Raw genomic sequence first — 15538 nt, 5'->3', positions numbered from 1 at the left:
TGAATTGCTGATACACTTTATATTTTAACTCATGGAAATCAAACTAATATTTGAAACCTTGGTCCTTTCAAAAATTTAACATGAGGCTAGCTCATCAGTTCTTGAATCTAATAAAGCAGTCTTTGGGCTAGGTATTTTCCCTCCCCTCACTTTCCTTAAACATTTTATCCTAACTGCCAGGTTTTTTTAACCAGCTTCCTTCCCACCACACCATGCCCTTCCATGCCAGCAGTACACCAGCATGATATTCCCTTTTGGCTGCCCAGTTTACCTCTAGTTTTCCATTTTTCTCCCTTAAAGAGCAACCCCTTCCTAGACCCTGTGTTCCCAGCTGCCCACTACTCTCATAACCTTCTTCTCTTCCCCCTCTTGCACGACTATAAGACCCTCCCAGAAGCACAATCCACTATGCCACCATCCTTTATTATTCAGCACACGCAGGTCAACAGGAAAAGATTTTCAGAATTTAGAACACACAAATGCCACTTTTGAAAACATCTTTGTGTAAACAGAAGTCTACACATATCTACCCATTTTTAATAGAGGCAAATTTTTTCTTCAAAACAATCTTGAATAATCTTTGTGTGAAGTTCATAGTTCCAGAACATTCATACAATATTTTAGTATAATTCTTTCAACATCTGGACACCAAAATAATACATTAACACTAACACAATTTTTTTTATACACACACTTTGCTCAACAAATAGGAAGCAAGTGATTTGTTGCTAAGAGTAGATTTCAGACAAAAACGTGATTAGAAATCCAGTTAATTATGACTTTATTTAAACAAAAACAAAAGACAGTTTAACGTTTTCATGCAACATACACACTTGGATCTTAAATAATCATGACAAACAGCAGAAGTAGTTAAGGAATGCTGCACTAATCATAGACCTTAGTGGATATACAAAAAGACTTAACATTATAGGTTATGTAAAGTAAAGAATATCTTAAATACTTTTCCAAAATACTGCAGCAGCCAAGACAGTGTTATGCCTTACAAGGGCATAGGAATGTAATTTAGAAGTCACACAGGAACTACCCATTTCCTTTAAAATCATTGCACAAGACAAAAGCAACATTCAACTTCACATACAGATTTTACACAGAATTTCTATGCAGTACCTTTACTTTTTATCCAAATAACAAAAGTTATAAATTTCTTTGTTTGATAAACCTCAATTACATTTTTCCTTGATTTTACCTGTAGTAGCCATTTTATTTAAAAGAGGGCAGGTTTGGCACTTTTATACTGATGTCACCAATATTAATATTTCTTGGGATCTCTGGAAGATTCATATTCTTTACAGCTGACACAGCCCGGGCTGGGGCTCCTGCTAAACCAGCCTGTATACAGAAGTAAAGAAAAAAATACAACACAGGTGAAGCCTACAAGTGGTATAGACAGACAGACAACACTAACATTTAAATTGTTCCCATGGTTACGAGATTAGAAAGACCAGATGGTAGTTTGGGTTGGAATGAAATGGGTTATTTGGAAATACTAAGCCAGAAAGAGAAAACAGTTCACATGAAGTCTAAAATATTATGGAAACACGCTGTGTCAATTTGATGAAAAGTATATGGGAGTAGGGAAGGACCAGAGGAAACCAAGCTAAGTAATATGTAGGTTGTAAAACCACCACACAGATATAGCTGAAGCTAACATACAGTCTTTAACTTGTACTGATCCTAAAGCCACTTACATGATACATAATCTCAAATCATTCATTTGAGACCCCTGCAATTCCTAAGAATACCGGGACATTAACAGTCATAGCTTAATTTTATTGGCTTGCATCAAGTCAAACATTAAACAATTTTATTTTGTGTTAATTTCCTCTGCTCTAGTCTTTAATCAATTAAAACCACTCATTAATACATCTGTAAAATAAAAACATTTTACAACTGATTTTATTCTAGTACTGCCATTTAGACAAAGTTGCTGCCTATGTACCAGGGACTAGACCCCCAGCTGGTGTAAACTGACGTAGCTCTGCAAACTTCTATGCAGCTACGCCAATTTACAGCAAACTAATGATCTGATCCCAAATCTGTATGAGGTGCAAAAAACCCATACAGCTCTATTTTAAACGTGTTTGTACAGTAGCTGGTTTTCTAATGATTTATTCTAGTATTTCTTTTAAAAAGCAATGACTTTGAAAAATATATAATTTAGGATCAAAGGCACATATTTTTAGAACTGCACCACCACCAACAAAAATGTGTACATTCCAGTACTACAACTGCACACAATCACAGTAATTATGTGCATGCAATTCTGAAAAGCTGGGCCTAACATTTTCAATGGAATGCAAAACAAAGCATGAATCATTTGATTTTCTTCTGCCCACTTACTAAAGAAGCTGATTTTTTCCCCTTTAATATTTAAGGGGTGGGGGGGGGGAAATGTTCATGAGTTAAGTCTTTCTATGCCAAGCATTATTACCATGTAGATTTTTTTGTATGGCCAAGTGACAAGTTATATCCCCTGAAAACAAGGATTTGTAGTAGATAACTGATTAAACAATTTCCAACTCAGAGCCCAATGGGATACAGAGAACCTCTCCCCATTATTAGTTTCTAAATACAGATGTTCCTAACTGAAAAGCATAAAGAGTTATTTAACGATAGAAACTAGAATCAAATCTAGTGTACAGAAAAGCTAAAACTTATTTTAAAGACCAAAACGTTTCCCCTTAATAAAACAACTCATTGCACATGTATGGTCAGATGTAGAATGTGAAAACAAGACTGACTGTCTTGCTGAAACATACGAAGAATTACCTGTGTCTGTATTTCAGATTTACAACACAAGAAAGAGACCCAAAAGCAGCTAGAGAGTTAGACAAACTGCTGGCTGCTCTCACTGATATTACTTTTTTTAAAAAGTCTACAAAATGGTTTTAAAAAGCAAAAGGTATTTGGAAAGATAGAAATTTAAATTTAATATTCTCTAAATTAAGAACATTAAAAATGTGTCTACTGAGGCTTACCATAGTGCTTAATACATTAGCAATTTTTTAAAATTAAAGTTTACCTAGGCAATTCTCAAAACTAATGGTCTTAGACAGCAATATTCCTGTATAATATTTATACTTGGGGGACTTAAGTAATGCAACTAATATAAACAAACGGCAAGAAAAAAAAAATGTAAAAGCTATTCCAATAAACAAAAGATTAAGCCTTCAGAGATGGAAGGTATCTAAGGTTTTATTATAAACTGGTAAGGACCCTGAATTCTGAGTAAGCAACATGGCAAAAAAGAATGGTGGTCTTCTGGAGACATCTGACTCATACTTGCTCATAACAGCATTTTCTGTAATTAATTACTGCTCAAAGTACAGTGTCTACATGTAATGTATAATGGTTTAAAAATAAAGTTTGTAGTATTTACAGTAATTGGGCTAAGGCGCATGTGACATCTGTGGTATCAGCTTGCGGTGAACAAAAACCCCACAGATATGCAACAATTCATTAGATATTGCTAAGCAATATCCAGATTTAAAGACGGAGTACAAAGTGGAACAGTATTTTTAATTTCTACTGCTCCTTTACAAGGACTAAAGTTGATCTAAGATTTTCCCCAACCCTATACAATTTTGTTTTTATACAAAAGAGCCAGAAAAACATAAGATGAAATCCTCACTACTTCTCTGGACTTTTTATGTGCCATGGAAGGGTTAGTGCAGTGCAAATGGGCTCTTAAAGTTTCAGATCCAGCCACAGGAGGAGCAGGGCTGAGGCAGACAGCTGTGAGTCTGTCTTCTGAGGACCCCTCAAACACTGGCATAAGAGGCATTCCAGGGATGAGAAGGGCATATCAGGGGTGGCACTGCAACACTAGAGATTCCGGGCAGTGCTTCAGCACCCAGGCAGCCAGGCCATGCTGCTGTAACTTAAACAGTGCCCCACCCCCACCATGGCTGTCTGGGGAGCATGAAGTACCACAGAACTGGGAAAGCTTGAAGCCACTTCATGGGCTGAGGCACAGTACAGAACCTCACTTAAAAAGAATATCAGAAGTACTGGATCCTGACTTCCCTCTTGTAGCTGGAAAACTGTCACCATCATCTCAACTCCATGAAAGAGGAAGTCAGAACCTAGTATTACTAATATAAAAACTCACAAATAGAAATTTAAAAAAAAACTTGAGGCTCACTTTATACATCATAAAAGAGCTCTGCCAAGCACAGCACTACTTTTTTTGTGGTTCACCTTTAAAAAAAATATATAATGCAATAATATAATGCAACAAGAAATTGATTTTAAAACCTCCTTTTGGATTTGAGAGTCTTGAAACATCTGTATTAATACACAAATAACTGTTCAGAAAGTTTTATAAGATACCAAAAAAATGTGAATTTCCTCCTCTAACTTGATTTCTCTCACTTTTAAATACAATATTCAATCACAGGAGAAAAATCCTTTGCGGATTCCAAGAATAGGACAATGTAAACTGTTTTCCATACAGAAGATGTAAATACTGTTAAAGCAGCAACAAAAGCAATGAATTATACAATTTAAAACTTAAACAATGGGAAACCAGCAAAGTACTATAAATAATGCACGTGGTCCACATAGACAGACATGGGTGGCAATTTAAAACACAAATGTCTTTCTAGGTGACTAGGATGGAGATCCCGTACCCTAATTTACTGCAGATTAGGGTTCAGGCAAAAACTTACCCTAATTTAATGAAGGATCATTTTTCTTTTTTGAATGGACAAATAAAAACTTGAACGTAACTGGTCATTATTTTTACCTACCTGTAGCTATCCTCTTTACACAGACTTACAGTCCCTGACTCCCACCCCAAGAAAATGAAGACACAATTGAGAATTATTTAAAATACCATGACTGACACCCAAAAAATAAAAATAAATAAATAAATAAATAAATAAATAAAAAACCACTTAACTAAACTTCATCTATGATGATTTTGGCTTAAAATCAAAGAATATCCTTCATAGAAGGCCGATGGCATTTCAGATTCACTTGCAGGCAGAAAAGGGGCAAACAGTTTCCAGAGTAAAAGATAAGGATTCATCTTCATACACTGGAGCGTAGACATTCTCAAGCCACCATACCCTTTTCTCCTAAAGTCCTCCTCTTTATTAAATGGTTTTGTGATTTGACATATGTAGCATTTACATACTGCAATGCCCTTTTAGCACAACCATTCTCACAATTTTATAAGCACAAGACAAAGTCATACAGTACTTCTAAGACACTGAACAGATTTTTAGATGAAGAGGTCTAAAAAACATCTGACTAAAGGTATTACAGTAACAAAAAAAAGTAATCCACAGTAAAAGTAGTTTGTGTTTGTATTAGGTTATTATATATTGAATGCATCAGCAGACTTATCAATGTTTAGTATGTCGAGTAGTAAACTGGTGATCAATTCTGCTATTTTTCTGTAATTCCTGCTACCAAGAGTAAATTTAATTTATAAAAGAAAAGAGGAATCACAAGAAATACTTCAAATTCAATTTGTTCATAAAAGGTTTGCTGCAGGTACCTGATGAGAAAGTAGTTACTGTAATATTGCACAGTATAGCTTTCAACTACTTTTATTATTCAATACTTTAGCAGAAAAGTTAGGGTGGCGAAGGAAAAATTATAAAACTTTAAAAAACTAAGTGTCAAGCCTTGATCATGCAGTGAATTATGAAGGTTCACAGCAAGCAAAATGATCTAAGCAAGTGAAAATGAAATTTCTCAAGCATGTTCATGAAGTTTTAGAAGTACGGTATGAACTTGCATATAGCTGTTATTACAATGAACCAAACACCATATTTTCCCCCTAGCTGCTTTGTATTCTCCATTTCACTGTTAAAAAACGTTGTACACTAATCCTGAAACACCTGATATGTTAATGTTTTATTCACAGCCACTGCAAGAATGTTTGTAAACCTGATAGTATACTTAAAGGCTTGTGGCTTCAACATGAATTATCAATGCCACATAAGAAACTTTAAATAATATGACTGTTTTGCTTAAGATCAAAGCTAGCACATTCCGTTGAGTAGCACAAATAGAAAATGTTCTTCTATTTATCAAATGAGAAATTTCAATTCACTTAAATTCTAAATATGTTAAGTATAATTTGAGGTCATTATTTTGTTAATATGGTAGTTATATGTCACAATATTCTTTCCTGATAATCCTGGGATAATGTGTTACATGAAGATAACCCTAGAAATGTTGATTTTATTCGCATTTTTAAAAAGATCTCAAGTATACAGGAACAGATTACTGGTGCTTTTGCAAGTTTAGGTAATATTCATGTACGCTTCTTACTAGACAAATGGATAAATATTTAGGCTGCCCTCCCAACAGCTCCACAAGAAGCTAGCTGTTAGTAAAAAGGAGGTACACAAATATGCAGCTTACTTGAAAATGAATTAATGAAGGCTGAAACCCTGCTAGAGAAACTGGTCTTTTCCATATGTATTGGAATGTACTTGATATCACTGCTGCTAGTGTTTTATATCAACTCCTCCTCCCAGAAGAAGTATGATTTCAAAGCAGCAGGGTTATGAATAGGATGAAAGGATGCAGTACAGAATATAAAGTAATGATCATGTTCTCTGCTCATGAGGTTAGATAAATGAACAGAATTAGAGAAAAAACAAAATGAAGTCTGAAGGTATATCAAAATGAGGCCAAACAGATAGAAGACTTAGACATACTCTTAGAAATTTCAAGCACTTGAATCACAAAGATAGTAATGGATGGGAATGATTTTTTGTTTGATTGGTTTTTTTCTTTAAATTGCCAGACCCAAAAATAAAAAACAGAACATGTGAACACAACAGAAAACAAAAAAAGTAGCAATATGCTAAAAACTATTGAAAAATTAGCTCCTCTTTCTTACATAGTGAAATACGTCTTATTTTCAGTGACTTGAGGAGGCAGAAATGAGGGTGGTAATTTGTTTGGATTACTTCCTTCATATAATACAAGAAGTTTCAAATTCAAGTAAAACATGTTCTTATCATATAAAATATTTTTACACTAAGCCTTTAAAATGAAGAATAGTAAAACCTGACTTTAGATAAGCTATACTTGTTAAATCTGCTTTTTAAAATGGGAAGATATACTACTTGCATAGTCTATTCTTTATCCAATAAAAAGTCTCTTAAAAGAGAATAACAAAATTATTTACAACCCAATGGATTTGAAATTCCAATTACAAAAGTAAAAAAAAAAAATAAGTGGAGCTGATTTTTTTTTAAAGAATATTTCATTTCAAAGGTAGTCTACAACTAATGCACACTGACATTCAAATTACTGTGTTGTACTTAATGTTTCAAATAACCAGAGTCAAAGGGGCAGTCGGCACATTCTGAACTTAAAATGTACACTCCCTCGTCCATTTCCAAATTATTTTGTTCATATCAGTCTTGGATCACTGGCTGTTGCTCCACAAGACTCCCTGTGAAAATTCCAGGGTGTCTCCTAAAGAAGGAGCAAATGATCCACAATTGCTCTGGACATCAGCACTTGCAAAAGGAGAAAAATATACAGTTGAAGTTCATTATGTGCCGACTATCCTTTGACCCTGTTTGTTAGTGACATTCAGCACAATAATGTCAACCTTAAAAAGCCAATTATAACATCTGTAGGTCACCTTTACATTTCAGGGCGATAATTTTAAAGTCTATGGATTATTCAGTATTTACTTGGGATCAAACTTTTAAAACAAATATGCTTTGTTGTTTATCTGCAACCTGTTCTAAAATTTCACTCCAATACAAGAGCATAAAGATTCTGATTTTTAATTTGAAATACTGAGTTTGGAAGCTGTACCATTAGAGCTAACACTAACTATTCTAAGGCTCTCATGGGCAGAATGTTCCTGACCACACACTTAGAGTTTAAGTTTTTCAATCATGTGACACTGCACTAATAATGTCAGCTATGTGCGTGCTCAACTGTTATTCAGATTCATATTTTTAAATTCCAAAAATATCCATAATTTTTCTTATTTAAATGCTGACATAAAAAACCCAAAGTTAAATTCTACAATGTAGGAAGAAAAAACATTAAAATAAAGAACATATGAAGTAAATGACAAGCTAGTAAAATACACTACGGCCAATAAAAGATGAGGGAACTATAAGAAGAAACTAGCACAAAAAGTAGGCTACAAGGACTGGCATGGGTATATTAACACACAATTTTTGAGTCTGGCCTAAATAATTTATTGCCTTTGACATCATTTTGCTTTCCCTTTTTGTTAAAAATACATTTTTTTCTCAAAGTCAGCAATACCTGTGTCTACCTGTCCTGTCTGGGAGACTGAAAGATAAAGGTCTGTAAGAGAGAAGAATGGAAAGAGCTAGAAAAGATCAGGTGGTTTTGAAAAATGAGGTCCGACTTAAAAGTAAGACTAAATTCACACCCAGCTGAACACACCAAATAGAACACAAGTAGCCAGTTTTAGCTGTGGACCTGATAGCATCCCAATGATCTTTTCCCAACCTTCCCTCCCTTAATCCCAAATCACAGTCATGTTTTTGATTCAGAGGGATTGACCAGGAATCCATTCAGGGACCAACAGTGCTGCTCCTTAGTCACATGTATCAGTGATGAAGCACATGGGACACATTTCCCCTCCCTCCAGAAAGGGGCATATTGCCTCAGTACCATACTCATATTCTCATAGTCCAGGTGACAAAAGAGTAGAGCCATAAATCAAACCTGGGACTCCATCACAACAATGCAACGCGCTACTATTCTGCCAAGGACCCTGGGTAAGCAGCCTTTGGTTTGACAAAGGAATTTGTTACTTACATTTGTGAATGCAATAAACAGATGTTTAATTCTTCATGTTAAATTTCAACTGAAGTCCAATTAAAAATTGTTAACAGCTTAACTGTTCAAATGTTTATGACATACAACAGTAAGGCAAACAAAGTCTACATATAATCATCTTGCATTTTGGTCTATTGAAACTGAACCCAAAATATACCACACCTATCCACTCCACTTTATATTAAAATTTAAGTGAAATGTAGTAATTTCTGAAGATGTAGGCTAAATAGATTTAGTGCAATTTGCCATTTTAGCTGCAAAAGGAAAAGCAGCTCATTCTTCATACAATTACTTTTATGGATCCAAGCATTTCTAATAGATAGGAACCATACTAAAGTCAAGAGCTGTAAAGTGTTTGGAAGCCTTGGTAATCTTATGAGTATGAAGTACAGATCCTATTGAAAACAGCCTCTGGAGAGCTCTTGTTCATTTATTTCTAATATTGTTTCAATCATAGGTTATCAAAATGACAAGATCCACTGATTTCTAAAAGTCTTCAATTTAAGGTTTGTATCTTGTCAGTTCACCTTTGGGAAAATGAGCTGAGACACAGTAACTTTAGTCAAAAAGGACAAAGAAGAAGAAATTGTGATCTGGGAATAAATGAAGATTAGGTATACATGTAACAAATGACTAATGAATTAACTGAGTAAACATTCACCATGGACTCTAGAGTATCATAATATTACATTAACTGTCAGAGCTGAAAAAGAAACAGTAACTGTACTCAAAATCTGCATTCATGAAGAGCAGATTGTGAAGCTATCCACTCCATCCCAGTCACCAAGTATTTCAATTTACTACTACTATAAATTTACCTTCTATAATTCATTGCTCTATACAACAGGCAAAATTGCTATGTGGCTGATATATGGAGCCAAACTTCCTATGAGCCAAATTAATTACTTGTTTGTATTTTTCTAGCAATTAGCTTTGTATTTCAGGCATCATATTAAGAAAAAGGTAGTTAACTTGCAGATGAGGTAGTGGGAAATAATAATTAATAGGGCTCACTGCACTCAACTGACAGATTTGAGGTGAGTAATCAAAAGACTGTTCTCTAGCTGATTTAGCAACAGAATTAACAAGTTAGTAAATAAATACCTTAACTAGTGTTTTTAGGCAGATCTTAAAGAAGTTCTTCAAACACCACGGCATAGTAATCTTAAGAAATTATGCCTCTTACACCTTAGGTTACTGTCTTGCTGTACCCATCATAGAAAAATATGTAAACAAGTTACTCAGATAGATCTTACCTTATTTTATAAGGGGGGGGGGGTAAGCAAACATTTACCTCCAAGATCAATACTTTGTCAGAAAGTTAAACAGGCATCTTGGGCATCTTATTAAAATATTATCATTTATTCAGTCTGGGCATACACTGGCATAAACAGTATCATATCATTGTCAATTTGTGTGTTTCTCACAGTCAGTGCTGTGCTGCTTCTTGAAGTGACTAAGAAGTGGTGCAAAATGGAAAATCACAGGCAGACAGACAGACTGAAAGGGCTGCTATGCCATATTACGAATTAGGAATAACAATATAAATGGCTGGACATAACATAGCTTCAGATCTCATTTCTCACTTAATTTGGTAGATGTAATAAAAATATTTGTTTAAATGGAAACTATTAAATTTGCAGTGTTTTCCCAATTTGAACAATAGCAATGAGCTTCCAGAAAATGATAAATTGGTCAGACGCAGGATTATCGCCTCTCACAAACACGGATCAGCCAAGGAGGTTTAGCTAACATATTGCTGGTTTACTGGTTTACACTGCAAGTGACACAATATAGAAAGATCATAACATTTGATGTCACAGTTATATTACTTCTAGCATTCTCCGCACTGCAAATTAAATTCAGCAGTACTAAACTAAGCCAATTAGATATCAGGTTCTGCAGAATTTAACACTTGGCATTGACTTTATTTAAACTACAGTTATATCCTGTCAGTGAATTGGTGATATCCATTAAGTTTAAATTTGGGCACATCTGCCTACTCAAATTTATCTGGCCATTTTACATACAGAATGCAGTCTTCCTATTTGAAGATACACTGAAGACCAAATCTTAGGTTTTTTCTGCATGAACAGTTAAGACTGTGGCAAACTGAATAGTAGAATCTACCCCGCACTTGCCTACTGCAGTCTCACTGTCCATGTGTGGCCTGCTGACATGCCTGAACAGTTCATTACTGCGCTTTAATCTATATTCCTCTTTGAAATGGGACTAGTTCAAAGTGCTCTAACAAACTGTTAGATGCACAAATGCGCACAAATAGTGAGACTATGGCAGGGTTGTGTGGGGTAGCTTCAGATCCAAGGTTCTGCAGTTTAATTGTTCATGTAGACAAGCTCTTATTACTGCAAATAATGGCAGAACTCCCATCTGTTAAATGGGACCAGGATTGGGCTTTAAATGCATAATTACTCTCACACTTCCACCCCAGTTTATCATTTTATGTTGCAGTATTACTATGACACCAAATACACTACCACTTATTTAACACTTTACAAGCTTGTTAGGAGACAGGTATATATATTTTTTCCCTTAAGTTCTACAGCCAGTATTGGGTTCCATCATGAAGAAAAAAACTCCAAGAAGCCAGAGGTCTTGAGAGAAAGAAATTTAAAGGACTATCAGTGCACACTGATACCAATGGCAGATGTGGCTTTGTTTGATAAAGGTAACAAAAGAATAATTAGCTACTATTCTATGCAATTATCACAGAAGATGAAATGTATCACATACTAAATGTGCATTGTAAATTTTTAGCACTATAAGCAAGCAGCTGTATATAGGATGGTATTGAAGGACAAACAGCAAAGGTTGCATATCATGCAGATATTATGATCATGCTTTAAGTTAAAGCTCATTATAGAGTCTCTCAGCCTTACCTCAGATTTCTCCAATTTATTTTGTGCATCAATTTGAGTGACAATTTCATTCATGTTGGTCTCCAAAACCATTCCACCCATGACCATTTCAGCCAGAATATTATGGACCTAAGAAAGATCACAAAAGAAGATGTATTTTAAATCAGCAAAATACTGTCTGAGTGTCAAAGTGCCAACTACACTACTTACAGAAAATTTATATTTCTGGGTAATATCTAAACAGCCTTTTAAAATTTTAGGTTTCAGAAAAAGTTGATGAGTCCAAAGTCCACACAGCAAGATTGTCAGCACTGCCTGTTTGACGATTAACACTGGAATAAGTGGGAACACTAGTCTCCATTCCCTTTTTAGTCTTTTCTGCAGAGACTGCCAACAAGGGTGCCAATTAATACCAGGTACACTAACATTTTTAAGATGGGAGCATTTATGGGATTAAAAACATTGCTCAGAAACATACATAAGAGCAATAAGCACCTTGGACAGGCAGTTCTTTGGTATGAAATAAAAAAGAAATCAGTTTAAGCCAAAAGAACCAGATAACTTTCATTCCGTAACAAACCAGGCAGGATTAAGGGAAGTAGACTTCAGCTAGACAAGGAGTTTGAGTTAATATCTTTTATTGGATCAACTTCTGTTGGTGAGAAAGAGAAGATTTAGAGCCACACAGAGCTCTTCTTCACGTCTGGAAAGCAAAAGAGCAAAATGCAAGGTGGAACAGATTGTTTAGCATAAGTAGTTAGCACACATTGTAAAGGACCATTCAAGGTGAAGTGGCCCTTTAACTCCTCTGCAGTCATAAAACAAAAAGAGGGGGGTTCGTGGGTTACAGATTATTGTAGTAAGCCATAAATCCAGAGTCTCTGTTCAGTACATGATTTTTAGAGTCTAGTAATGAATTTAAACTTCCAGGCTTGTCTTTTGATAGTGTTGTGCACATTTCCTTTGAAGATGAGGACTGATAGGTCAGACAGAGTGATCGCTTTGTGAGAAGTTTGCCCACAGGTGACAAGTTGTTTTTTGTCTTTTATCATTTTCCTGTGTGAGTACGCTCAAGCACGCAATGATTGTCTGGTTTCTGGGGCATTCAATGGACTGGATGAGGCATATCACGTGCTGCCAAACACAAGTAGGAGCTGTGGAAGGTGTGCTGTGTGTGGGGGGGTGCCAATCATCGCAGCAGTGGAGATATGTCTGCAGGTTTTGTATCTGTTGTTCTGACAGGACCTGAAGCTACTTTGAATTGATGTGTCCCAGTCTGTGGGGAGCTTGCTTTTGATGATGAATGCGGAGAGGCCAGGGGGCTGCCTCAAGGTCAGAAGTGGGAGTTCAGGAAAGGCCTCCCACAGGATGGGGTACCCATTGAATAAGGGTTGTAACTATTAGAGGATACCCAGCATGGGCTCCAGTATGGGGTGGTAGGCGACAACCAGGGACATGTGGTGAGAGGGGGTCTTATCTCTGTATTGAAGCAGGCTCTCTCAGGGCATTTGGGTGGCCCATTCCATGACATGATCCACTTCTTTGGTGGAGTGTCCCTGTCAGGCAAAGGCAGCCCTAAATGTGCCAAGATGTACATCCTGGAGCACATCTCCTTGGAGCTCACTCTGTGGCATCACAGATTTCTTGGTGTGCTTGGGGTGGCCACTGCATCCATGAAGGTAGGCATTGTGTTCTGTGGGATTTTTGTATACAGTTGTCTACAGGGCTCTACTGCTGAAGTCAACTGTGGTGTCCAGGAAGTTGATGCTAGTGTGGGAGTGTTCCAGAGAGAGTTTAATGGATGAATGATGGTTGTTGATGTTGTGGTAGAAATCTATGAGGGAGTTTACATATCAGTGATGTATTTCACATATATTATTGGTTTCATGGTGCATTAGTGCAGAATATCTTCTTCAAGGAGGTCCATGAAGAGGTTGGCATATTGGGGAACCACCCTAGTACCCATGGCTGTTCCCATGGTTTGAAAAAAAAAATTAAAAGTTATTTTATGTTGTATATAAAATGGTCATGAGTGAGGATGAAATGGATGAGTTTGGCAATGTATTTGGAGCTAGATATGAGGATTGTCCATTGTCTTGTAAATATTTGAGGCAGAAAATTATGCCATCATTGTGTATAGGCAAATGACATCCATGGTGGCAAGGATGATGTTCTTACCGAGGTTAATATTGCTGAGTTTGTGGAGGAGAAAGCTGGCCCTTTGTGGGGTGAGTGATTTGAGGTCAGTTTCTATGAACCCTGATATTCCATTAGTAAAAGTGTCATAGCCAGATATAATGGATTTATCCAGGTTCCCTTGTTTGGGTATCTTGGGAAGCACGTAGATCTCTTGAATGGGTTTGTGGGGGATGAGTTTGTAGACTCTCTCTTGGTGTTGTCTGGGGAAGGTTTTGAGGATATCCTTAATCTCCTGGGTAAACTGTGGTGTGGGGTCGTCTTGGAGTTCTTTATCATAGATTGTGCTGGAGAGTAGTCAGCTGGCCTTGTTAATATAGTCCTCACAGTTGAGGACTACAATGGCATCCCCTTTGTCTGCTAGTTTGATCATTAGCAATTAGATTTCAGGGACTGTATGGCCGTCCTCTCGGCAGTGGAGAGATTATGGTGGAACTGATGTTTGTTAAGGATTTCATAGTCAATTTTCTTCCTGAAGCATATTTTCTCTCTAATATCCTGGGACTGAAACAGCTACAACTACGCCTGCAGACTTTAGATGTTCAGTCTAATCCTAGAACATATCTGACTAAAGATTGTTCTTGCCCTCCTAACCCCACAAAATAGTTTACTACTGGATTCAAGGTAACTCTTTTCTTCTTGAGAGACTGCCAAACCATTACTTTGCAAGAGTCGGTTTGGGTGATAATTAAATGGAAAACTGATCAAGCTTCTTTAGAAATGAAAACTTATGGAAATAAATCTATCAAAATTAAGTTCAGTGCCATTGCTGTACTCTGTTCACCTTTAAATTCATCTTATGGCATTTGTTTCCTGAAGTCATTCATTTATGTGAAACACGTACTTAAGAGAAAATTGTCTATTGCAGATGCTTTAACAACTTCTAGATCAAAAGTTACATTTCCCAACACGATATCCTTCAAAAAGACTCATACAGAAAATTAAACTTTTGTGGTCTGCAACTGCTACATTGCTACATTTACTAATAATTTTCACTTTTTTAAAAAAGTATACTTATTTACCGTTAACACTGCTAATTCCCAAGAGAGTCTGAATTTTCAGATTGTCCCAGGTATTATAAATCAAATAATTTTGTGCCTCTCCAGTAAGCATTTTCAAGGTACTGTCTGAAACACAGTTTAAGTGGGTGTAACAAACCATCTAAGTAGTGTGGCCTACTCTCTTCCCCAACTTAAGACAAAGATATTCCAAGTGCTTGTGAAAATTTAATTACATTCTCAGAAGTGGATAAGTAATACAACAGATGTAGGTTCAGTGAACTTGAACCATAAAAACTATAACTACGTGGGATGTTTAAAAAACGAGGGAAGACCCAGTGGGGGGAAAAGCCTGACCTATTCATTGCTTTTCTTTGCTTCAATTTAGAAAATTCACCTGGTGAAAACATTCCAGAATATGTATTTAAAACATTTACCATACATGTAGCTGCAAAGATGTAGGAGGCAGTTTCAAAAAGAGTAAAATTGCCAACAAAATCATCTTGATAGTTCAAAAATAAAAGCAATTTTGAAGATGAAACTGTTGATGAAAAACATTTAAATCTCTGAGCCCTAAATTGTGGAATCTTCCCACTATTACTACATCAACAATTCTTTGAGTTATCCACATTGATT

General features: G+C 36.0%; 1 protein-coding gene across 2 annotated transcripts in view; it reads right to left on the bottom strand.

Annotated features, from left to right (window-relative positions):
* Positions 1-757: 757 nt before the first annotated feature.
* The window catches only part of AP3S1 (adaptor related protein complex 3 subunit sigma 1), a 41009-nt gene continuing 26228 nt past the window's right edge, over positions 758-15538 (bottom strand). The window contains exons 5-7 of one of the 2 annotated variants that reach the window (XM_034774783.1): positions 11730-11837; positions 8287-8328; positions 1219-1350 (exon numbers count right to left, since the gene is read on the bottom strand). In XM_034774783.1, the coding sequence (XP_034630674.1) occupies positions 8293-8328; positions 11730-11837 (144 nt within the window). In that variant the 3' untranslated portion in view covers positions 1219-1350; positions 8287-8292. Of the gene's footprint in view, positions 1351-8286; positions 8329-11729; positions 11838-15538 lie in introns of both variants that reach the window. The other variant, XM_034774781.1, reaches the window with a different exon arrangement.

The sequence above is a fragment of the Trachemys scripta genome, chromosome 6, assembly GCF_013100865.1.
Source record: "Trachemys scripta elegans isolate TJP31775 chromosome 6, CAS_Tse_1.0, whole genome shotgun sequence".
NCBI classification, from domain to species: domain Eukaryota; kingdom Metazoa; phylum Chordata; order Testudines; family Emydidae; genus Trachemys; species Trachemys scripta.
Note: the sequence above shows the minus strand (reverse complement) of the source record. Positions and strands in the feature narration are given on the sequence as shown.